Genomic DNA, 24,268 nt, shown 5'->3' on the forward strand with positions numbered 1-24,268 from the left:
CTCGTCAGCCTGACTTTGAAGTTTTTGCAGCTTCAAATGTTCCCAGGTGGACTGAATAGTGACTGTTGCAGCCATTTCAGACATAATTAAAGGTGCAAGCAGCGTTTTTCGGGCCCGCGTATTTGGCAGGTGCTAGTCCTAAGTGTCCCAATACTTTTGTCTACTTTTAGTCTGAAGTGTCCCAAGACTTTTGTCTAGTGTACCTACCTTGTCTGCATTGTGTGGGCACGTTGGTGCTTCCTGCTTTTGAGCAGCCATCTTAAAAAAACAGCACCGCAGGAGCATCAGTGCAGCGGGTCTTTGAAGGGTCATAAAATCAAAACCGGAGCAGGTATCACAACTCTTTCACCAACTTTTAATCGCAAGGGTTCAATCTCTCTCCTGTGTTAGTTTGAAGCCGAAACAACAAACGCACTCAGAGGAGATAATGTTTGAAGAAAGGTGACGGGTTTTTACAAAAATGTTGTGTTGAAGGGGGAATAGCAAACTTCCTGTATATTTTTGCTGGGGGTTGTCAATTTATGAAATGTAGGTCTAAGTGAGACCTACGGAGAGGTTTTCGCTTCATGTCTCTCCGACCTTCCCAGTGGGAGTTACAGGCAGTTTTGTAATTGTTTTCTTCCGAGGAGCAGTTTTTTTGTCCGTTTTATTCAAAAATTGCTGTAGAGCGCAATTTTTAGATTTGGGGTTAGGTTTTTTCATTATATCACAGTTTTAGCCAGTCCTGATATGTGTGTTCAGTTTGGTGAGTTTTGAAGCATGTTAAGGGGGTCAAATTACAGCTCAAAGAGGCAAAAGTGACTGTTTTTAGTTCTTTTTTGTCTTGAAGGGGGAATTGCCAACTTTCTGTTGATTTTAGCCCGAGAATGTACCATTATGAAAGTTAGGTCTGAGTCAGACCTACATAGAGGATTTTGTTTCATGTCTTTCCGACCTTCCTAGTGGGAGTTACAGGCAGTCTAGTTTTTTTTTCTTCCTAGGGGGCGCTAGAGCGCAATTTTGAGTTTTGCAGTTTGGTTTTTTTATTAAAAGGCAATTTTCGCAGGTTCTGATGTGTGGGTCAAATATGGTGAGTTTTGAAGCATGTTAAGTGGGTCAAATTACAGCTCAAAGAGGTGGTCGGTATAATAATAATAAAGAATAATAAAACCTTAGAAATTCAATAGGTCCTTATGTCCCATTGCATAAGGACTCCCTGTGGGAGTCCTTTTGCAATGGGCCACTGCGGGCCCTAATAATAATAATAAAACCTTAGAAATTCAATAGGTCCTTATGTCCCATTGCATAAGGACTCCCTGTGGGAGTCCTTATGCAATGGGACATTGCGGGCCCTAAATAGAGGTATTTGTTTCATGTCTCTCCGACTTTCCCAGTGGGAGTTACAGGCAGTTTAGTCATTATTTTCTTCCGAGGAGCAGTATTTTCTCCGTTGTAATAAAAAATTGCTCTAGAGCGCAATTTTTAAAATTTGGGTTAGGTTTTTTTATTAGATCACAATTTCTGCTAGTCCTGATGTGTGTGTTCAGTTTGGTGAGTTTTGAAGCATGTTAAGGGGGTCAAATTACAGCTCAAAGAGGCAAAAGTGACTGTTTTTAGTACTTTTTTGTCTTGAAGGGGGAATTGCCAATTTCCTGTTGATTTTTGCCCGAGGATATACAATTATGAAAACTAGGTCTAAGTCAGACCTACATAGAGGTTTTTGTTTCATGTCTCTCCGATCTTCCTAGTGGGAGATATAGGCAGTCTAGTTTTATTTTTTCCTAGGGGGCGCTAGAGCGCAATTTTGAGTTTGTGGGAGTCCTTTTGCAATGGGCCATTGCGGGCCCTAATAATAAAAAACGATCGAAAAACAATAGGTCCTTATGTCCCATTGCATAAGGACTCCCTTCGGGAGTCTTTTTGCAATGGGCCATTGCGGGCCCTAATTACACATTTTGTTTACATATGTTTTGTTTGAAGTACAAACCCCGTTTCCATATGAGTTGGGAAATGGTGTTAGATGTAAATATAAACGGAATACAATGATTTGCAAATCCTTTTCAAGCCATATTCAGTTGAATATGCTACAAAGACAACATATTTGATGTTCAAACTCATAAACTTTATTTTTTTTTTGCAAATAATAATTAACTTAGAATTTCATGGCTGCAACACGTGCCAAAGTAGTTGGGAAAGGGCATGTTCACCACTGTGTTACATCACCTTTTCTTTTAACAACACTCAGGAAAGGTTTGGGAACTGAGGAGACACATTTTTGAAGCTTCTCAGGTGGAATTCTTTCCCATTCTTGCTTGATGTACAGCTTAAGTTGTTCAACAGTCCGGGGTCTCCGTTGTGCTATTTTAGGCTTCATAATGCGCCACACATTTTCAATGGGAGACAGGTCTGGACTACATGCAGGCCAGTCTAGTACCCACACTCTTTTACTATGAAGCCATGTTGATGTAACACGTGGCTTGGCATCGTCTTGCTGAAATAAGCAGGGGCGTCCATGGTAACGTTGCTTGGATGGCAACATATGTTGCTCCAAAATCTGTATGTACCTTTCAGCAATAATGGCGCCTTCACAGATGTGTAAGTTACCCATGTCTTGGGCACTAATACACCCCCATACCATCACACATGCTGCCTTTTACACTTTGCGCCTATAACAATCCAGATGGTTCTTTTCCTCTTTGGTCCGGAGGACACGACGTCCACAGTTTCCAAAAACAATTTGAAATGTGGACTCGTCAGACCACAGAACACTTTTACACTTTGTATCAGTCCATCTTAGATGAGCTCAAGCCCAGCGAAGCCGACGGCGTTTCTGGGTGTTGTTGATAAACGGTTTTCGCCTTGCATAGGAAGAGTTTTAACTTGCACTTACAAATGTAGCGACCAACTGTAGTTACTGACAGTGGGTTTCTGAAGTGTTCCCGAGCCCATGTGGTGATATCCTTTACACACTGATGTCACTTGTTGATGCAGTACAGCCTGAGGGATGGAAGGTCACGGGCTTAGCTGCTTACGTGCAGTGATTTCTCCACATTCTCTGAACCCTTTGATGATATTACAGAGCGTAGATGGTGAAATCCCTAAATTCCTTGCAATAGCTGCTTGAGAAAGGTTTTTCTTAAACTGTTCAACAGTTTGCTCACACATTTGTTGACGAAGTGGTGACCCTCGCCCCATCCTTGTTTGTGAATGACTGAGCATTTCATGGAATCTACTTTTATACCCAATCATGGCACCCACCTGTTCCCAATTAGCCTGCACACCTGTGGGATGTTCCAAATAAGTGTTTGATGAGCATTCCTCAACTTTTATCAGTATTTATTGCCACCTTTCACAACTTCTTTGTCACGGCATCAACTTCTAAAGTTAATTTGAAAAAAAAAAAAAAGTGTATGAGTTTGAACATCAAATATGTTGTCTTTGTAGCATATTCAACTGAATATGGCTTGAAAAGGATTTGCAAATCATTGTATTCCGTTTATATTTACATCTAACACAATTTCCCAACTCATATGGAAACGGGGTTTGTACATTTACAGTAATAGCTTAAGTGACCTTATTTGGTATTTTGCTATACGATTGATATTTAGTTTAAAATAATGAATCTCACTTCCTATCAATGTAGTTTGTCGTAAAATGTCAGCAACTGTAACATTTTGACCATGTTGAACATAAATTTAGACGTATTAGCGCCTCAATGACGGGATTGTGCTAACATCTGTATCACTTTTGCTATTCTTGTTAGCGTTCGTCAAGAAGAAAGGTTTATAAACCCTCACTTTGACTCTTTAATTGAGGACGCAGGACCAGCTGATGAAAAGAATATATATATTGATTTAAGCTTTATTTACACAAGTACATGTCATTCAAGGTCAAGGCACGTGTAGTCCATCCATACATTTTCTACCGCTTGTCCCTTTCGGGGTTGCTGGAGTCTCTCAGCTGGGCGGAAGGCGGGGTTCACCCTGGACAAGTTGCACAGTACATTAAAAATAAAATTCAATAAAAACAAAAAAAAAACTGTACATAATTGAGTCATTTTTTAGTCAGCATTTTTCTTTTTCTTCTTTTTGCTTGACACCGGAGTTTCCGGAACATCTTCTGCTGCTTCTGACTTTCGCTTCTTCTTCTTGAGTGGAGTAACAGCATCCTCAGTGGCTTCTTCTTCTTCTTCTTCCTTCACCTTCTGCTTCTTTTTCTTCTTGGCTGAAGAGTCACCTGCTCCGTTCTCTGCAGCCTCGGACGAATCTTTCTTCTTCTTCTTGGCGACTGGCGTCTCCGCATCGCCGTTCACCTTCAAAACAGGAAACAGGAAGTGAAGCGTATTGTCGCAGCCGCCCTAAAATAGAGCTCAGGAGAGCCAGGTGAGTTTGCAATGCATTGTGGGTCAGACATACTTGCTGAGAGCAACAAGCTGGATCCTACAAAATAAAAGAAACTGCACAAAGGCTTGACTTCTGAGCAGAGTTGGATGAAGTAAAAGTCTGATTCAGGACCAGTCAAGACTTCAGTCTCTTTAAATTGTGCCTAATTTACCTCCTTGAAAAAACACATTTTAAATACTTTCTTCACTCCGAAAATAATTGTGCTTAACCAAGTTTGTCGCCTGCAGCTAGCGTGGCTAATGCTAACATCCTACCAGTGTGAACACCAGCATGTACCAGGTGATGGCGCTAAAAGTCATGTTTGATGGTCTCTTTATTCACTTCTTAACAGACATTCTTCAGCTTTGTTCACGCAGGAAATGAGCAAATCTCACCAAATATTTCCCTGAAGCGATCATGATGTCTGCTATGTCAAAAGGTAATAAATCATCTTCTATTCCAACACCTCGATGACTGATAACTGCACTTCAGACAGGATATACTCGTTTCAAAATTACATTTACAGCCCCGAAATCTTGCTTTCATTGCAATGTCCGCCCTCCACCGTTTGATTACCGTATTTTCCGCACTATTAGCCGCACCTAAAAACCACAAATTTACTCAAAAGCTGACAGTGCGGCTTATAACCCGGTGCGCTTTATATATGGATTAATATTAAGATTCATTTTCATAAAGTTTCGGTCTCGCAACTACGGTAAACAGCCGCCATCTTTTTTCCCCGTAGAAGAGGAAGTGCTTCTTCTTCTACGGCAAGCAACCGCCAAGGTAAGCACCCGCCCCCATAGAACAGGAAGCGCTTTTTCTTCTACTGTAAGCAACCACCCGCCCGCGTAGAAGAAGAAGAAGCGCGCGGATATTACGTTTCATTTCCTTTGTGTGTTTACATCTGTAAAGACCACAAAATGGCTCCTACTAAGCGACAGGTTTCCGGTTCATGAAAAGACGCAATCTCTCCATCCGCACACGGACTACTATTTCACAGCAACTGCCTAAAGACTTTCAAGAAAAGCTGGCTACTTTCCGTGCATATTGTAAAAACAAGATAGCTGAAAAAAAGATCCGGCCAGAGAACATTATCAACATGGACGAGGTTCCACTGACTTTTGATATTCCTGTGAACCGCACTGTGGATACAACGGGAGCACGTACGGTGAATATTCGCACCACAGGGAATGAGAAGTCATCCTTCACTGTGGTTCTAGCTTGCCATGCTAATGGCCAGAAACTTCCACCCATGGTGATATTCAAAAGGAAGACCTTGCCAAAAGAGACCTTTCCAGCCGGCGTCATCATAAAAGCTAACTCGAAGGGATGGATGGATGAAGAAAAGATGAGCGAGTGGTTAAGGGAAGTTTACGCGAAGAGGCCGGGTGGCTTTTTTCACGCAGCTCCGTCCATGTTGATATACGACTCCATGCGCGCCCACATCACGCTGGTTTTTAATATATTATTAAAGTTTGACTGACCTGACTGTTTTTTTGACATTCCTTTAGCGCAGTTAGATGCGGCTTATAACACGGGGCGGCTTATAGGTGGACAAAGTTTTGAAATATGCCGTTCATTGAAGGCGCGGCTTATAACCCAGGGCGGCTTATGGTGCGGAAAATACGGTACATGTGGCTAATGGCCATCAGTAAACATCTTGCGAGAAACTCATCCATTGCTATTTGGAGTAAGATTCAGATTCATGGGGAATGGGAGGACTAAAGAATTTTGACCCTGACTGCAGTACCATTTCTGGCCACATTACTACATATGGCACCTTTAAAGACCCACAATGCAATGCTAAAATTGTATGACTTCCTTCAGTGGTCCAGCCCACGGTCTGGGACCAGCCAATGGTTTGGAGTCAGACCTCTCTGGCACGTGGTGGACTGAGACAGGACCACAGGCAGGGGTCGGGTCTCCTATCCAAACATGCGAGTCCACTTTGACCTAATAATGTGTTTACCTCCACATCATCATCTCCCCCTTCCTCTTCTTGGAGCTTCTTCTCACGCTTCTTGCGCTTCTTCTCCTGCTTGTTCAGTTTGCGCTTCATCTCCACGGCAACATCAGCGGCCTGGAGAAGAGAGCAGAGTGTGACAAGCCCACAGTGATTGTGTGCTACATGGAGCTTCCGTGTGGACGCCACGTCAGGCTCATTAAATCAGTTTCAACCCTCAGCTGTGAGAATCAGGAAGCATCTGGTCATCCCTCGCAGCAGACCACCATGGACATTGTGCATCTAAAAAAGATTCACTACCTCCTGGACAGCTTCTTTCATGACGTCAATGTTCTTGCGAGGAACTTCTCCGGTCTCGTAGAAGGACAGGCGCTCTTCCACCTGCTCCCGCAGTTTGTCTCCATACACGCTGGACGGCATCTCTGCAGGAGCACAATGAAAAGTGACTCTGAGGCAGCGGACATGTCTGACATCTGTGCACATGTTGGACTGAGCTCAGGAAGTTGAGGTTCAACATCAATCCTGGGATTGAATGCTGCTGACGAAAAATGTGAGCATCACAGCAGAGTCCACAGGAGGAGGATTGAAGACGATGTGAGGAACTCACCAGAGAAACAGTCGATGCGTGAGGCGATGGTGCATTTGTTGGCCAGGTATCTGGAGATGCGACCTTTGTTCTTGGTGGCTGCACGGCCGATGAAGGTGGAGTGGAAGATCAGACCGTACTTGGGGGTGTTTGATCGGGTCTTCAAGGCTCTGCAAGATGACAGCTGTCTCAGAACAACAAGGAACATTCACCACCACAACTCTCCTGCAGCGACTAATTCATGGATTTTTCTTCACTGCATATACCGTATTTTCCGCACTATTAGCCGCACCTAAAAACCACAAATTTACTCAAAAGCTGACAGTGCGGCTTATAACCCGGTGCGCTTTATATATGGATTAATATTAAGATTCATTTTCATAAAGTTTAGGTCTCGCAACTACGGTAAACAGCCGCCATCTTTTTTCCCCGTAGAAGAGGAAGCGCTTCTTCTACGGTAAACAACCGCCAAGGTAAGCACCCGCCCCCATAGAAGAGGAAGCGCTTCTTCTACTGTAAGCAACCACCAAGGTAAGCACCCGCCACCGTAGAAGAAGAAGCGCGCGGATATTACGTTTCATTTCATTTGTGTGTTTACATCTGTAAAGACCACAAAATGGCTCCTATTAAGAGACACGCGTACAACGCAGAATTCAAACTCAAGGCAATAAGTCACGCAGTAGAACACGGAAATAGAGTAGCAGCAAGAGAATTGAACATAAATGAATCAATGGTGCGTAGGTAGAGGAAGCAACAAGATGACCTGCGCCACTAAGACAGGGAGACAGCGCCGGACGACATACGCCAACATCTGCCAGTGGATCGTAAATGCCTGGGCGGATATATCGGTCTCAACTGTGGTCCGAGCTTTCCGGAAGGCAGGATTCACGGAACTGCTGGACAACAACAGCAACATTGACTCTGATGACTTTGACGAGACGGAGCCGGCCATTTTGGATGCCGTTTTCGCCCAACTTTTTAATTCAGACACTGAAGAAGAATTCGAGGGATTTATGGATGAGGAATAACTTCAGAAAGTGAGCTTTAAATGTTTATTTTGTGTGTTGTGTGACATTAACTTTCGAGCAACGTTGAGTTATTGATGTTGCTATTGCTCTGCACTAATTTGAGTGTTACTATTTTTGTGATTGCACATTTGCACATTACATTTTGGGGGTGAACAGAGTTGTTAGAACGCTGGTTTGTAATATATTATTAAAGTTTGACTGACCTGACTTTTTTTGACATTCCCTTTAGCGCAGCGTAGGCGCGGCGGCTTATAGGTGAACAAAGTTTTGAAATATGCCATTCTTTGAAGGTGCGGCTAATAACCCGGGGCGACTTATAGTGCGGAAAATACGGTAGTTTAAAAAATGTTAACACGGACGAGGTGTTACTATGGATTCTTCATCACTCCAAGCAACATTTTTTACAATAAAACTAAAACAATTCACACTCACTAAACCGTCACTTTTGATAGTACCGTATTTTCCGCACTATAAGGAGCACCTAAAAACCTCAAATTTTGTCAAAAGTGCGCCTAATTTATGAAACAATATTGAGCCACAACAAACCTAAACTTCATTTTCATAAAGTTTAGGTCTCACAACTATGGTAAGCAGCCGCCAAACTTCTTTTTCCCCCGTAGAAGAAGTTCTTCTATGGAAAGCAGCTGCCCCCGTAGAAGAAGAAGAAGAAGCGCGCGGTGCATGCTGGGATATATGACTGTGCGAGGCGTGCCGTTTTGATTTCCATTTGTTTGTTTATGTAAAGATTATTAAGAGACACACTTACGACAGAGTTTAAACTTAAGACGATCAGTCACGCAGTACAAGACGGGAATAGAGCAGCAGCGACACGGACTCCATTAATGACGACTTCGACCGGGCATGTTGAATGCCGTATCTGCCCAACTCTTTAATTGGGACACTGAAGAAGAAGAATTGGAGGGATTCGTGGATGAGGAATAACTTCATAAAGTGAGCGTTACATGTTTATTTTGTGTGTAGTGTTGTGTGACATTAACGTTGAGTTATTGATATATTGTTATTGCTCTGCACTATTTGGAGTGTTACTATATTGTGCTTGATTTACTGTAACAGTATCACTGTTTTTTATCTGTTTATTGAATCAGGGAAAAGTTCCCCTCCACTATGTGATATAAATGTTGCACTACATGTTATACCTTGCGGTTAAAAGATGAACAAAACACCACATCACTGACTTTACCTCGGGGAAAATAATAAATCAGCTGTTTATTCATTTTGGGAGTGAACAGTTGTCAGAACGCTGGTTTGTAATCTATTAAAGTTTGACTGACCTGACTGTTTTGTTGACATTCCCTTTAGCGCAGCTCCGTCTAATGGATTCATAGGTGCGCCTTATATATGAACAAAGATTTGAAATATGCCATTCATTGAAGGTGCGCCTTATAGTGCGGAAAATACGGTAGTCCTTTCATGCATATTTGTAGGCCTTATCATACTGTCATTAAGCTAGCGTCGTTAGCATTAGCTAATATGCTAACACATTTACAAGTGTCCGTGTTGGTATTGCCTGACCAGGGCTCAGAAAATCTGCAGAGGCTCCTCCCACCCTCACCAAGGCCTGTTTTCACTGCTGGACTCTAGAAAGAGGTTCCGCAGCAGAACCTCCAGGTTCTGTAACAGCTTCTTCCCTCAGGCCGTAAGACTCTTGAACGCATCATAATAATCCCCTCAATTCCCCCCAAAATGGATTAACTGGCTGGAATATAAAGACAATATAACATACATCCATAAACGTGCAATATATTTATCTGTACAGTAATCTATATCTGCCCCTTATTGCTCTTTTATCCGGCACTACAACCAGCTAATGCAACATTTTGTTCTTATCTGTACTGTAAAGTTCAAAATTTGAATGACAATAAAAGGAAGTCTAAATTTAAGTCTATTATTTTTCCTCAGTAAATTCACCAAAACGTCACCAAGTCTGTTCAGTTGATTGGAGAGCTAGTGAGTCCATGACAACTTCTGTTTTGTTTGATCTGCCGTTTGGAAAGAATTAAGGTATGTAAATAAACATATACAAAATATTTATGTCTAAATAACTCATTTCACAACGTGTATCTGTAGCATATAATCCGGTGTGGCTAACGTGTCTAAAATTTAGTGGGTGCGGTACATCTCTGCTGCAGTAACGATTGTATTATTATTCTGGTCTACCTTGGTGCTGTATGTGGTTGCTCAGACATTGGGGTGCAAAAGGAAGAGAGGGATCACTCCAGACATGGTCACCCTGCTCGAGTCCCACCCAGCCCTGCCATCACTGCAGCCACAGCTCCCCCCAGCAGGGAGGGGTCGCCCCAGTACCTGAACAGGGCCTTCTCTGCTCCCAGGATCTGGACGGTGGAGGCAGGGTACTTGGCCAGGTTGGTCAGGCTGCCAGCATGGGAGATGAGACGGGCCCCCACCTGGAAGATGAAGACTGGTCAGCCACCACACATGTTGGCCATCAACATCAACACCACGATAGAGATGCAACCATCATAGATTTGGACTACTCATGTATAATCACACTACTTAAATGTTTGTATGACTGTGAAATAACAGCAATCAGATCACAGAACAAAAACTGTAAATAAATAATTGTATTACAAATATAAGACTTAGATTAACTTTGACATCCTGCAGAAAATGTTACTCATGTGTTGTAACTTGTTATCCATGCCTACTTATTCACTTTTAATAACCGTTCAGAAAACGTAATTGCAGCAATTAAAACCTCGATGTTGATTAATGGTGCAGGCCTAATCAACAGACCAAACTTTTGACAGGAACAGTACGATGAAACCTTGCTACCCATAGGTTACCAATGTCAGTACATTTTTGTTAAGCCACTTCAGCTTTGTGGAGAAAAGTTGAATGTGACTTAAGTCCAGTGGCTAAGACTTCCACAGATGTGAGACCTTCACTGAGAACCCAGACTGACCCAGAGTGGTCCACCACCTTTTCAGTCTACATCTGGAGTCTGCACACCTTAACTACTTTACCTTTGTATTTCTTTACACATTACATCAGGAGCTAATCCAGTAAGACACTTAAAAATAGCTTTTAAAAATGAGTACCGTATTTTTCGGATTATAAGTCTCCGTTTTTTCCCATAGTTTGGCCGGGGTGCGATTTATACTCAGGAGCGACATGTGTGAAATTATTAACACATTACTGTAAAATATCAAATATTTATCTCATTCACGGAAGAGACGAAGCAAATGTCAGCAATCGTCACACACACGTCAACCAATAGAAATTATGCAGTGGCGGGTCATGGCACAAGTGCATTGTGGGTCATGACGGCGGTGTATTGTGGAAAAAAAAAGATGCTACTACGTCCGTACCTAGGAAAATGGATCATTTCAACATTGGCGGTAACTTATAAAAACTGAGAAGGGCTGAACAAAAATGGCACCGAAAAGGAAATCATATACTGCAGATTACAAGCTTTCAATGTCTATTCTTGGTGTTGGCTTTTATCAAATAAATTTCCCCCCAATGTTTTTTCCCCTTCTTTATTGTGCATTTTCGGCCGGTGCAACTTATACTCCGGAGCGACTTAGTCCGAAAAATACGTTAATTTATAAAATGATCAAATCTTATGTTATATTTTTGAGTTATATGGTAGTGATGATGCTTCATTGGTGTTTGTTCAAATATCTTTACCGTTTGTTTATACAATAACATATTGTGGCCTGTCCCCAGACCATGGCACAATAAGATGTAATGTAATAAGTCCGAAACAGTTTATATTTATTTTTATGGTTTGTCATTTTTACAATATGGCCATCAAATTTGAGCATCGGGTCCAAAATAACACCCAAATATTTAAATTCCTTTACCAACTATTTTATTTTGATTAATGTTGACCTGAATTTCATTTAATGATTGTGTCTTCAAAGAGAAACATTAATTAAGACTGTTATAAATTAGGGTTAAACAGTTATTTTGAAGCCATGTTGATGTTTCAGTCTGTTTAATACCTCTGAAGCCTGCTGCCACATAAATGATTCTATCTGCATACATTTTGCATATGGTATTTGTGAAAATATAGGTAAATAGATCCTTGCGGCACACCCAAATGCCAATTTTGGCACAATGGCAAGTGGGTGAGCCATCGTGTTCAACTCCTTGCTCATTTTTAAGCAACTGAAATGTTGCCAGACTAGCTGCGTTTCCATTGCAGTTTGACCTTTAAATGCAAAAAAGGTTTCCATCATGCTTTTGCAATAAACGCCAATATGGAAACTTCTCAAAAACCACCTCATGAGCACAAATATTTCAGCAATTTGAGAGATTTCTCGAAGTGTGAGACCAGTTTCTTATTGCAATATTTAGGTTTTGCATATTTCTAGGTGTAATGAAAATGCAGATACTGCCGACTTCAGCTTTTTTGGGTAAACAATTTGCCCTGCTGACATTTTTAAACCGATGTTGCAGATTAGCATATCTTTCTATAGCTGCACTGCTGGTGTAACTTTTCTTAAATAGCAAACCTGGTGAATGGTTGCATCCCCACACCACTATGTCAAGTTGGACCATCAGTACCAGGAATGTTTTTCATCACACTGATTCAGTGGATTGACAGATTTGGCAAACATCATTGGTCCTGGAAAACAGGTGACAAAAATAACAACTCACCACATCTCCAATCAAAGCAGCCAAGTTTGGAGCCACTTGGCTCATCTTGGAGCGCAAATACCCCTGCAGCTCCTGTCGATAGGCCGCCAGGGACACCACACGATTGGAAAACCTCTCAATATTGATCAGGTCGATGGGGGAAATGTCCATTCCTGCACACACAAATGATGCGTCAACACCACCAGGCTGCAAATAAGTTGAAGAAGAAGCAGTGTTTCTCCCGACAGGTCCGCAGCGAGGATGTGAGCCTCTACTGCGGGTTTATGGGAGAGATTCTTTACCCCTCTGTGTTCAACACCAGAAACAATTGTCAGTCTCAGGTGGGCAATAAAAGGGGTGTGGTTTAGCCACAGTGAGAACAGTCTTAAGGATTAAAAGCAGATATTCAAACTAACCCATGGAGGACCGGGATGCATCCAGGATGGCCTGGGCCTTGGCGTTGTCCATGACTACTTCCTCCAGGCTTTCCACGCTCTCGTCCGTCAGCTCCTTCCTGTTACCAATAAGCTGAGCCAGGCGGCAGTACATCGAGTTGTCGGGCACGATTCTGACCAGCTCGGGGAAATGGTAACCATACCATTCGCTGAAGACGGAAGAGAGTTGGTTTAAGTCCACAGATATGAATTAAGACGGATGAAGAACATTCTTTGGACAAAATGGTTAGAATGTCTCACCCAACACCGACGCTCCACCAAACAGCAGCTGGTGGAGCCAAGAGGCTGGGTGACATTTTTCTACCTCCTGTTTCTATACAGACTACACTCAAAAGGTGCACAGCCTGCGGTAAGCATTAGGAGAGTACCGACTGATCATCAGCCAATACACATTTATGGTAGCTGGTTTTAAAGGCAAGTCTTATTTCAATATGCTTCTTTGCAGTTGTGCATAATCGGAGTGATCTTGAGTGGCATGCAGCTTTGCTTATGAGGTTCCTTATTGAACAAGCAATAGCCAATCAACTCAAAGAAGCATCTGCATTAGAACTTTGAAACGCTTCAGAAATGACCCATCAATAAAGAATAGTGAACAACAGGCTGAATAAGTGTACGTTATGAGACAAATAACCAACTGAGAACGTGCCTGGTATGTTAACGTAACATACTATGGTAAGAGTCATTCAAATAACTATAACATATAGAACATGCTATACGTTTACCAAACAATCTGTCACTCCTAATCGCTAAATCCCATGAAATCTTATACGTCTAGTCTCTTACGTGAATGAGCTAAATAATATCTTATATTTTACCGTAATGTGTTAATAACTTCACACATAAGTCGACCCCCCGGCCAAACTATTAAAAAAACTGCGACTTTCAGTCCGAAAAATACTGTATGTATTTATAAAAAACTAAAAACTGTTCACATGGGCACTATTGCAGCGGCTGTAGGAAATAACTGTCTGCATATTTTAAGTTCTGGGCACTCCCTTTTTATTGGTTACATTTAAACTAAGCAACGTAACGAATAAAAACTTTTTTCTGATCGAATTTTGTAGCACCGTTGGTAAGGGAGATGTTTTGTTTAATGAGACAAAATGAGGTCCAATGAAAGCCAACTCTCCAGGCAAAGGGCTGTGTAGCCATATTGTTCAATTCACTGTCTCATCACATGCAAATGACAGATTAAGTAGGCTGTCAAATTATCTAAAAAGTATCCGTGTTTAAACTAAGATTATTGTAATCCCCACTGGGCAGTGATGTCTGACATTTGGCCATTTTCATTGTGATGTACATAGAATATATATTTGACATACTGTATACTTAAACAGATCTTAATGAAGTTTAAATCAAATATATATGTCAAAAAATATTTGTCTCTGCAGTTCCACTGAACTTTATAACATGCAGCCAATTCCTTGCATCCTGTGGTAACTACACCAAATCACGGCACAACTTGACCATTCCGCTATCCTAAAGAAAGGTGTGGCTATCCGCATCACCTTCAAGTAACATACAAAACAAATCAGTTAGCGCCACTAAAACACTATTTTTCACAGTCCTATTAATGAATGTATTCAAGTTACTGGAGCGGCATGCTTAACATAGTAACCTTACCGGACACGCATGGAGAAAGTGTTGATGTCCTTGTCAAGCTGATCCAGCAGAGCGATGGACTGGATGATCATGTTGTCTACTCGGTTTACATTGAATTTCACCTTGGCTCTGGAGTAGCTGTGACCTAAACCCAGCTGGGCCTTGGAGGCCGCCTGAGCCGTCAGTCCCTTCACCATTTGGTGGAAGTGCAGGCGTATTCCTGACAGAACAGGCAGGAAGTATAAGACAAGGACGGACGGAGTCAAATGAGTTAAAGGTGATCAAAATCAGTCGGCTGCTCAGATTTTCAGTATAAACCTTCACGGAGTTTAAGGAGCATAAAAATCTCATCACAACAACTACTGAGCCATAGTGCACGACACAAAGACCCACACAAGTCGTTACCTCTTATTAATTCTGCCACCACGCCACTTGTCTGGATGGAAACACCAAATTCTTCTTGCAAGGCAGCTCCAATTTTGGCATCTCCAACGCCGAGCACAGCTTTCTTCTTGCCAGACAGAGGAAGGTTTGTCTCAAGAAACAACTTCAGGTCTTCATGTACAATACCTAAAAGGGGGGGAGAAAACAACATTTGGTTGAGTTTAACATAAGTTCTGTCAATTTCAGACACTGACCTACTTTTAATACACCTTGGCATCCCTATCACACATCCAGTAACGTTATGATTCATGCATGCATTTTATCCAAGACTAAAGAACCACAAAATCTAAACTTTTGGGGTAAGTGAGGAATATAATGCACAAGATCAATATTTTCACATCCAAATAAAAGTCATCTGTAGAATTAGCACATGAATTGTACTATAAAGTAAACTGCATTTCACTTTTGACAAAAGATCTGTGTGAGAATCCAATCATTAAAGATCTTCCCATCAGGGATTTATGCTGCAGATTCTGATCACGAGTGAGATCGGCTCATACCATTACATGGATTAAGCACCGCATTTTTCGGTGTATAAGGCGCGCCTGCCGAAAATGCATAATAAAGAAGGGAAAAAACAAATAAGTCGCATTTTTGGGGGAAATGTATTTGATAAAAGCCAACACCAAGAATAGACATTTGAAAGGCAATTTAAAATAAATAAAGAATAGTGAACAACAGGCTGAATAAGTGTACGTTATATGAGGCATAAATAACCAACTGGTATGTTAATGTAACATATTATGGTAAGAGTCATTCAAATAACTAGAACATATAGAACATGCTATACGTTTACCAAACAATCTAATCGCTAAATCCCATGAAATCTTATACGTCTATTCTCTTAGGTGAATGAGATCAATATTATTTGATATTTTACGCTAATGTGTTCATCATTTCACACAAGTCGCTCCTGAGTATAAGTCGCACCCCTGGCCAAACTATGAAAAAAACTGCGACTTATAGCCCAAAAAATACAGTATATATTCACTGGACTTACTGAGTCTGTTTAGCTGATTGGCGAGCTAGCTTCCGCAGCCATTGGTCAATGACCATAACTTGTTTTATTTCATCAGCCGTGGTATTTTTATTATTATTTTTGTCTTAAAAAAATACAATCATGTGTGCTTACGGACTGTATCCCTGCAGACTGTATTGATCTATATTGATATATAATGTAGGAACCAGAAATAATAACAGAAAGAAACAACCCTTTTGTGCGAATGAGTGTAAATGGGGGAGGGAGTTTTTTTGGGTTGGTGCACTAATTGTAAGTGTATCTTGTGTTTTTTATGTTGATTTAATAAAAAATATATTTTTTATTTTTTTATTTCTTGCGCGGCCCGGTACCAATCGATCGCGGCCCAGTGGTTGGGGACCACTGATGTACACTGTTTCTGAGAGCGTGAATTGTGACAGTATTATGCTATCACAAACATATTAGTTGCACTACTCTTACACAGCAGTTGGCTTTAGAACCCATAAAACTTACAATTTAAGATGCCTTAAGAAATTGGTATCATCGGATGTTCAGGTTACAAATGGAAGCTGTCAGCATGGTAACTCAGGGGATTGACAGATTGTAAAAAACATCATTACATCCGAGGACCCATTTTAACAGTAGTACATGAACTCATGAGACAACTTGCCTTCAGATATGGCATTTATGTTCTCCAGGGCACCCTGGGCTGACTTGAAGGGGAAAAAAGCAGCCAGGCTCACCATACTGTTGAACTTTGCAAGACTCAGCACACAACCCTCCACCTAAAATGCACACACATTCATAAGTCTTCAGCATTGCGAACCAAATGTGATTTTAGTAAGAAAACAGCGCTTACCTGAGGAAGTAGCATGCTGATCTCCTCCACCTCTTTGACAATGAACAAGGCATATCCTGACGCGTGCTCGTACAACACATGTAAAAGCACCTGCAGAAACAAACCAATTCGATATTTAAATCATCAAATCAAGCTTTATTTATAAAGCGCTTTACATACAAAAAAAATGTAACTCAAAGTGCTTTACAAAGTTAAAAACAATACCCCGGTGACCCATATCCCCCATTATCACATACGAAAGCACAATTACAGATACCAAATACAAACACACCCATATGCAACTATATGGACCAATGATTGCAGGGCTGAGTACAGAGGAAACATGTGAGTAAACACTATCACAGGAGCTATCTGCTCCAGGTCAGACCATGGCCACCAGGACCCTGAGACTTAAGCGAAAACAAAGTTATAAAACTTGTATAATAGTAAGAACCATGTGTAGAAATAAATAAAATAGAAGACAGACATGAAGATTAATAGAATACGGTAATTTGTAGAATCATTTGAAAAGCCACCCGCTAGAGAATGAAAGGTGCTTGAAACTCTGCATGTCAACAAAATGCCAAAGCAACCATTTCCACATCAACACCGTATGAAACAAATAGTCAACAGAAGGAGATAACGTCCGCAGGAACATACCACATAGCGAAGGACATACACAATTTGATTTCCTATTATGCAGCTCATTTTTATTTGACACTTATTGAAATATCTTGTGACATCATGCACAAAAGTGCAATTTATTTGTTTTAAACTATTGTAGTTGTGTTCTGTACAAAAAGTGCACTTTTTCTTAGTGACATCATGTATAAAAGTGCACTGGTAGCTTGTTTTAAAATGTCTGACAATCTTGCACTTTCTGTTAGGAAATGACATGAATGTTTGTGCCACTGCTTAATAAATACACTTTTGCTAAATTGACTTAGTTGTGATTTCCCTCTCTGCAAGAAAGTTTAAAATGAGCATATTTCAATGCAGTATGAAGAAAAATGTTTTAACATATGAACAATGTAGATTCAAATAAAAAGATTATAACACATGGAGTGCCCCAAGGTTCTGTACTGGGACCAAAATTGTTTTTATTGTATATTAATGATATCTGTAAAATCTTTAAAAAACTCAACTGTGTTCTCTTTGCTGATGATACAAGTCTGTACTGTTCTGGGCAAGACCTTGGCCAACTCTTAAGAGACTGTAGAGAGTGAACTCTACATACTAAAGCAATGGTTTGATGCCAATAAACTATCAATCAACCTAAATAAAACAAAATATATAATTTTTGTTAATAGGAAAAATAACTGTCATAAGAATTGATATGGAGATAGAAAGGGTGTATTCAACAAATTTGTTTGGAATCTATATAGATGATAAATTAAATTGGAAACTGTACATAAATATACTTAAGACAAAGATGGCAAAAATTATTGCTATGTTACATAAAATTAAAAACTTTGTAAATCAAAACGCTCTTAACATGTTATATAATTATTGTGTTGAAATCTGGAGTAACAATTACAAATCAAACAACTCTGTGTTCTTACTTCAAAAGAAAGTGATTAGAATTGTAAAAACCCATTACTACCGACCACACAGTCTGATAGTTTATATATCAATGATGAAATCTTAACATTGCAACACATGCCAATACGGCCGGGTTAGTTTACCAAAGTGCAATTTTAAATTTTGCGCGAAATATCCTGCTGAAAACGTCTCGGTATGATGACATCAGCGCGTGACGTCGCGGATTGTAGAGGACATTTTGAGACAGCATGTGGGCCAGCTATTAAGTCGTCTGTTTCATCGCAAAATTCCACAGTATTCTGGACATCTGTGTTGGTGAATCTTTTGCAATTTGTTCAATGAACAATGGAGACAGCAAAGAAGAAAGCTGTAGGAGGGAAGCGGTGTATTGCGGCCGACTTTAGCAACACAAACACGGCCGGTGTTTCATTGGCTACCCCTGTGGTAAATTTTAAATGTGCTTTATAAATAAAGTTGATTTGATTTGATTTGATTGTTTACATTCCCGAAAGATGACAAGTCAATCTTTACCATTACCATGTGGAGAACTGGGACAATAGACTCTTACCAGGACTTTGAGTTGGATACGCAGACACGGTACCGTGAATACGCTTCCAAACATTTGATCGCTTGCCCGTTCGTGCGTGCCGCTATGTGCATGTCACGTACGTAACTTTGGGGAAATATATGTGCTGTATGAACTTTGGGGAGGTGAACGGTACTTTGGGCTGTGGGATTGAGTGTGTTGTGCAGGTGTTTGAGTTGTATTGGCGGGTTATATGGACGGGAGGGGGGAGGTGTTTGTTATGCGGTATTCATTTGTGGCATATTAAATATAAGTCTGTTTGTGTTGTGGCTAATAGAGTACCGTATTTTTCGGAGTATAAGTGGCACCGGAGAATAAGTGGCACCTGCCGAATATGCATAATAAAGGAAAAAACATATGTAAGTCGCACTGGAGCCCGGCCAAACTATGAAAAAAACTGCGACTTACAGTCCGAAAAATACGGTATATATATGTCTTGTGTTTATTTACTGTTTTAGTCATTCCCAGCGGAATATCAGGTCCCACCCGCCTCTCACAGCATCTTCTCTATCTGAGTCGCTCCCACTGCCCTTTAGTCCTTCACTCTCACTTTCCTCATCCACGAATCTTTCATCCTCGCTCAAATTAATGGGGAAATTGTCGCTTTCTCGGTCCGAATCGCTCTTGCTGCTGGTGGCCATGATTGTAAACAATGTGCAGATGTGAGGAGCTCCACAACCTGTGACGTCACGCTGCTCGTCTGCTACTTCCGGTACAGGCAAGGCTTTTTTTTTATCAGCGACCAAAAGTTGCGAACTTTATCGTCGATGTTCTCTACTAAATCCTTTCAGCAAAAATATGGCAATATCGCGAAATGATCAAGTATGACACATAGAATGGACCTGCTATCCCCGTTTAAATAAGAAAATCGCATTTCAGTAGGCCTTTAATGGTAAGAAGTATTTTATTTATCAATGGTTAGTTTCAGAATTATGTTAAAGTTAAAAGTATAAGTACCACTGATAGTCACACACACACATACTAAGTGTGGTGAAATTGTCCTCTGCACTTGACCCATCCCATGGGAGGTGAGGGAAGCAGTGAGCAGCTACGCTCAACAATATTATAAAGAATAAGAGACTTATTATACTCTAAAATGTTGGTCTTACTTAAAAATGCATGCATTTAGTTGAATTCAGTGTTAGAAAATATGATATGGCTCTCATAGAAATACATTTTTAAATATTTGGCTTTCATGGCTCTCAGTCAAAAAGGTTCCCGACCCCTGGTATATAGTATATAATTGGTGCAAAGGTGTACAAGGATATTTACTGTGTATATAATTGAACTGTGTTTATGTGTATTTATAATATTTCATAATTTTCTGAAGTTCATCTTGTACTTGCCATTGTTTATAGGGTTAGGCGCAATAAGTGTTCAACTTCAGCCTAAACCCTTTTGGTCTGCAACATTTCAATTTCAATCTATGATTAAAGCTGCAAGCAGCATTGGTCGGGCCCGCATATTTGGCAGGTGCTAGTCCTAAGTGTCCAAATACTTTTGTCAAGTTTTAGTCCCAAGTGTCCAAATACTTTTGTCTAGTGTACCTACCTTGTCTGCATTGTGTGGGCACGCTGGTGCTTCCTGCTTTTAAGCAGCCATCTTAAAAAAAACAGCAGCGCAGCGGTTCTTTGAAGGCTCATAAAATCAAAACCGGAGCCGTTATTTAAACGTGCTTCTGTAGTTTTAATCACAAGGGTTCAATCTCTCTCCTGTGTTAGTTTGAAGCCGAAACGACAAACGTGCTCAGAGGAGATAGTTTTTGAAGGAAGGTGACCGGTTTTTACAAAAATGTGTTGAAGGGGGAATAGCAAACTTCCTGTTGATTTTTGCTGGGGGTTGTCAATTTATGAAATGTAGGTCTAAGTGAGACCTACATAGAGGTTTTTGTTTCATGTCTCTCCGACCTTCCCAGTGGGAGATACAGGCAGTTTTGTCATTTTTTTCTTCCGAGGAGCAGTTTTTTCTCCGTTTTATTCAAAAATTGCGTTAGAGCGCAATTTTGAGATTTGGGGTTAGGTTTTTTTATTAGATCGCAATTTCTGCCAGTCTTGATGTGTGCGTTCAGTTCGGTGAGTTTTGAAGCATGTTAAGGGGGTCATATTACAGCTCAAAGAGGCAAAAGTGACTGATTTTACTAAAATTTAGTGTTGAAGGGGGAATAGCAAACTTCCTGTTGATTTTTGCTGGGGGTTGTCAATTTATGAAATGTAGGTCTAAGTGAGACCTACATAGGGGTTTTTGTTTCATGTCTCTACGACAGGGGCCCTCAAGTACAAATCTTGAAGGTCCACAAATGTTTTTTTGAAACAAGCTGGGTCCGTTTATTATCGGTCAAGCTTATATAATAGCAGGAGGTAGGTAGTTTAACATTTTCTTAAAATTAACAAAAATAAAATAAATATCCAATAAAATACATGAAATATTTTCTTTGAAACAAAAATAAATAAGAACTTTGAAAAAATGTGTCCTCTGCATCCCTTGATCACCCCCTGGGATGTGAGGGGAGCAGTGGGCAGCAGCGGCGCTGCGCCCGGGAATCATTTTTGGTGATTTAACCCCCAATTCCAAGCCTTGATGCTGAGTGCCAAGCAGGGAAGAATGCTGGTATGAGCTTTTAAACATAACCCGTTAACTGCTGCCAATCAAATGGTGAATAAGATACTCTTTAGGGTTCATATGTTTGTAAATCTGACTGTATTGAAGTCAGTGCCTCACCAGCCATCAACCTCACCGCACGTTACTGCTCTGTTGCTATTTGTTGTTGTGTCATAGATTTAACAAAAATCTTGCTTGATGTTTCATATGGCTTTTTCAGCCTCGTGATTTCTTTTTTTCTTAGCTCTGAATCATGAGGAAATGTCTCTTCAAATTTGCGGTGCTCTTTCAGATAGTGACGTTTCAGATTTTCACTTTTCACCAGAGCAACAGTAGTGTTGCATAGTAGACACATTGGTCTGGTACTTGCAGTAGGTAGGATGAAAACATATTGCTCTGTCCATTCTTCCTTGAAACGTCGGTTTTCCCTGTCCACCTTTCTTTTACCAGCCTGAGCCAACTTGGAGCATGCCATTGTGATTTGATTCACATTCAGTGACTGACAAGTGAACAGTTAGCGAAGTAGCGATACGAGACAACTGTGTGCCTGCAGCGAAAGGTTCCATGCACTGTGCACATGACCCAGGTGGTAACAGCCTATCAGCGCGTCGTTGTGAAAGAGATGACAACCCATACCCCGGAATTAGCCAATCAGAGTGGCGTTCTCTCGCTCTCACTCCGTCTCTCTCTTAGAGAGAGAGACGGAGTGAGTGAGACACGAGAAGTGTAAACGAAACGTGGAGATATTTGACTAAAAACAACAAAGAACGTTGACTTGCGCTAGCGATAACTCACAGATAAATACAATTATTATATTTTTTTATAATAATTATAATTATAATAATGACAAAAACATTTTTTTTTAAATTTTTTTTACTATAATTCGTGCTGGGTCCGGACGGACACGTCGCTGGGTCCGGACATGGACCGCGGTCCGGCTGTTGAGGATCACTGCTCTACGACATTCGTACTGGGAGTTAGAAAAAGTTTACTTTGTAGGGGGCGCTAGAGCGCAATTTAGAGTTTTGGGGTTTGGTATTTTTACCAAAGAGTTCTGTTCGAGTTTATTTATGTGTGCGTCCAATTTGGTGAGTTTTGAAGCATGTTAAGGGGGTCAAAGTACCGCGCAAAGCTGCGGAATAAGAAAAAAAATAAATAAAACCTTACAAATTCAATAGGTCCTTATGTCCCATTGCGGGCCCTAAATATACAACTGTTTGTTTATTTTGTTGACCATTGACCGAAGAAGAAGCATAAACTAACTTATGTAGACACATAGAATCATCATACTGCTGTGATTATATGCATCGAATGTTCATTCTAGGCTAAGGCAAAAATATCCACATATATATCGCGATATGGCCTAAACATGTTGAGATATTATCAAAAGGCCATATCGCCCAGCCCTAAAAGGAAAGTTATTAAAGGAAGATTATTAAAAGTAGCATACGTGTACACCACGTGGTCATGCTTGACACCACGTGCTGACGTAGCATGTCGCGGGAAACAAGCTAACCTATGGTAATATATTAATAACGGTACAACGGCTCGGTGCATCATACTAACCCACAATAAATTGCTCCTTTTCTGTCCAAAAAAAAAAAGCAAGCCTTCGTTTCCCACAGACGTGACGCACTTCTAATGCTAATGCTAATGTTAGCCACATTGGGAGGCTAACTTCTTAGTCAAGGCCCGCGAGCAGGAAGGCCCAAAGTGTTTAAAAAAAAACTGTCGTAATTCTACACTGGCGAGTATGTATTGTTCAGCACAAAGTAGATAACGTAGATAATAAGTTTGTAGGTAAGACAGGAGTGTATTTACTCACCATGATGTCTGAATGTGAGAGATGTTCTCTCTCTGCTGCTTGGCGTGAAAAGACTGCAGGGAGCTTCTTCACTGCGATGCCACCACACTAAATACCGCGAGAACTAAATAAAAACATCGCGAGACTTTGACACGTTTGACATTCCCCCCCCCCCCTTTTTCCCTCTACTGCGGTGTTTTTCAACATTTTTTGAGCCAAGCAGACCCGGCCCTAACCAATCTGGCGCCCTAGGCAAGATTTTAGGTGGCGCCCCCCCACATCGGCAGTGAAGTGTATATACTCACAAGAAACCGAATAGCTTTGTCTTTGACCTTTTTTTTTACTTAAAGAAAGCAAATTAACAATCAGAATAGTTAACAAGATTAAAAAAAAATATGAATAAATAAATGAATACAAAAAATAAAAAATGAATATATGAAATACAATATTTTTTACATACATAAACACAAAATAAAACGTGTCAACAAGTTGCATAAAATAAATTAAAAATACAATATAAATAAGACACTGCACAAAACAAGATATCAAACCAGTATGACTTTAACAACTATATTACAAAAAAGGGGATCCTACAGAGTTCTCTATTTGTGCTTTTTAATAGAGATTTTCAGAGCAACCCACATGTTGGGGTACATTTCTGCCAGCTTCTTCTCATGCAGGAAGGTCAAGAGTTCCATGTTTGTCATGTTCTTTGATGGCAATGGTGGGAAATTCTGCATTTCCATTGCAAGTTCTGTGCCATTAATGTCCAGCTGGCTGTCATGGGTCAGAGTAGTACTCAGGGCTGTAGCAGCTCTTCTTTTTGTAAGTTGTGGAAATTGAGGAGTACTCC

The 24,268-nt window shown here is 40.7% G+C and overlaps 1 protein-coding gene and 2 non-coding genes across 3 annotated transcripts; all 3 read right to left on the bottom strand.

Moving 5' to 3' along the window:
- Positions 1-3,813: 3,813 nt before the first annotated feature.
- On the bottom strand, positions 3,814-23,550 carry nop56 (NOP56 ribonucleoprotein homolog). Its single transcript, XM_061932262.1, has 12 exons — positions 23,437-23,550; positions 16,907-16,996; positions 16,718-16,832; positions 15,030-15,194; positions 14,646-14,844; positions 12,984-13,171; positions 12,589-12,740; positions 10,267-10,367; positions 6,935-7,083; positions 6,628-6,749; positions 6,334-6,444; positions 3,814-4,291 (listed from the first exon to the last, which is right to left on the bottom strand). The coding sequence occupies exons 1-12, from the start codon at positions 23,437-23,439 to the stop codon at positions 4,040-4,042; spliced, it is 1,647 nt and encodes a 548-aa protein (XP_061788246.1). The 5' UTR covers positions 23,440-23,550; the 3' UTR covers positions 3,814-4,039.
- Positions 6,515-6,584, bottom strand: LOC133578440 (small nucleolar RNA SNORD57). The gene has a single exon (XR_009811861.1). It is a non-coding gene; the product is annotated as a small nucleolar RNA SNORD57 (small nucleolar RNA).
- Positions 12,798-12,916, bottom strand: LOC133578441 (small nucleolar RNA SNORA26). Its single transcript, XR_009811862.1, has one exon. It is a non-coding gene; the product is annotated as a small nucleolar RNA SNORA26 (small nucleolar RNA).
- Positions 23,551-24,268: the final 718 nt, after the last annotated feature.

The sequence above is a fragment of the Nerophis lumbriciformis genome, linkage group LG38 (genome assembly GCF_033978685.3).
Source record: "Nerophis lumbriciformis linkage group LG38, RoL_Nlum_v2.1, whole genome shotgun sequence".
Taxonomy (NCBI): domain Eukaryota; kingdom Metazoa; phylum Chordata; class Actinopteri; order Syngnathiformes; family Syngnathidae; genus Nerophis; species Nerophis lumbriciformis.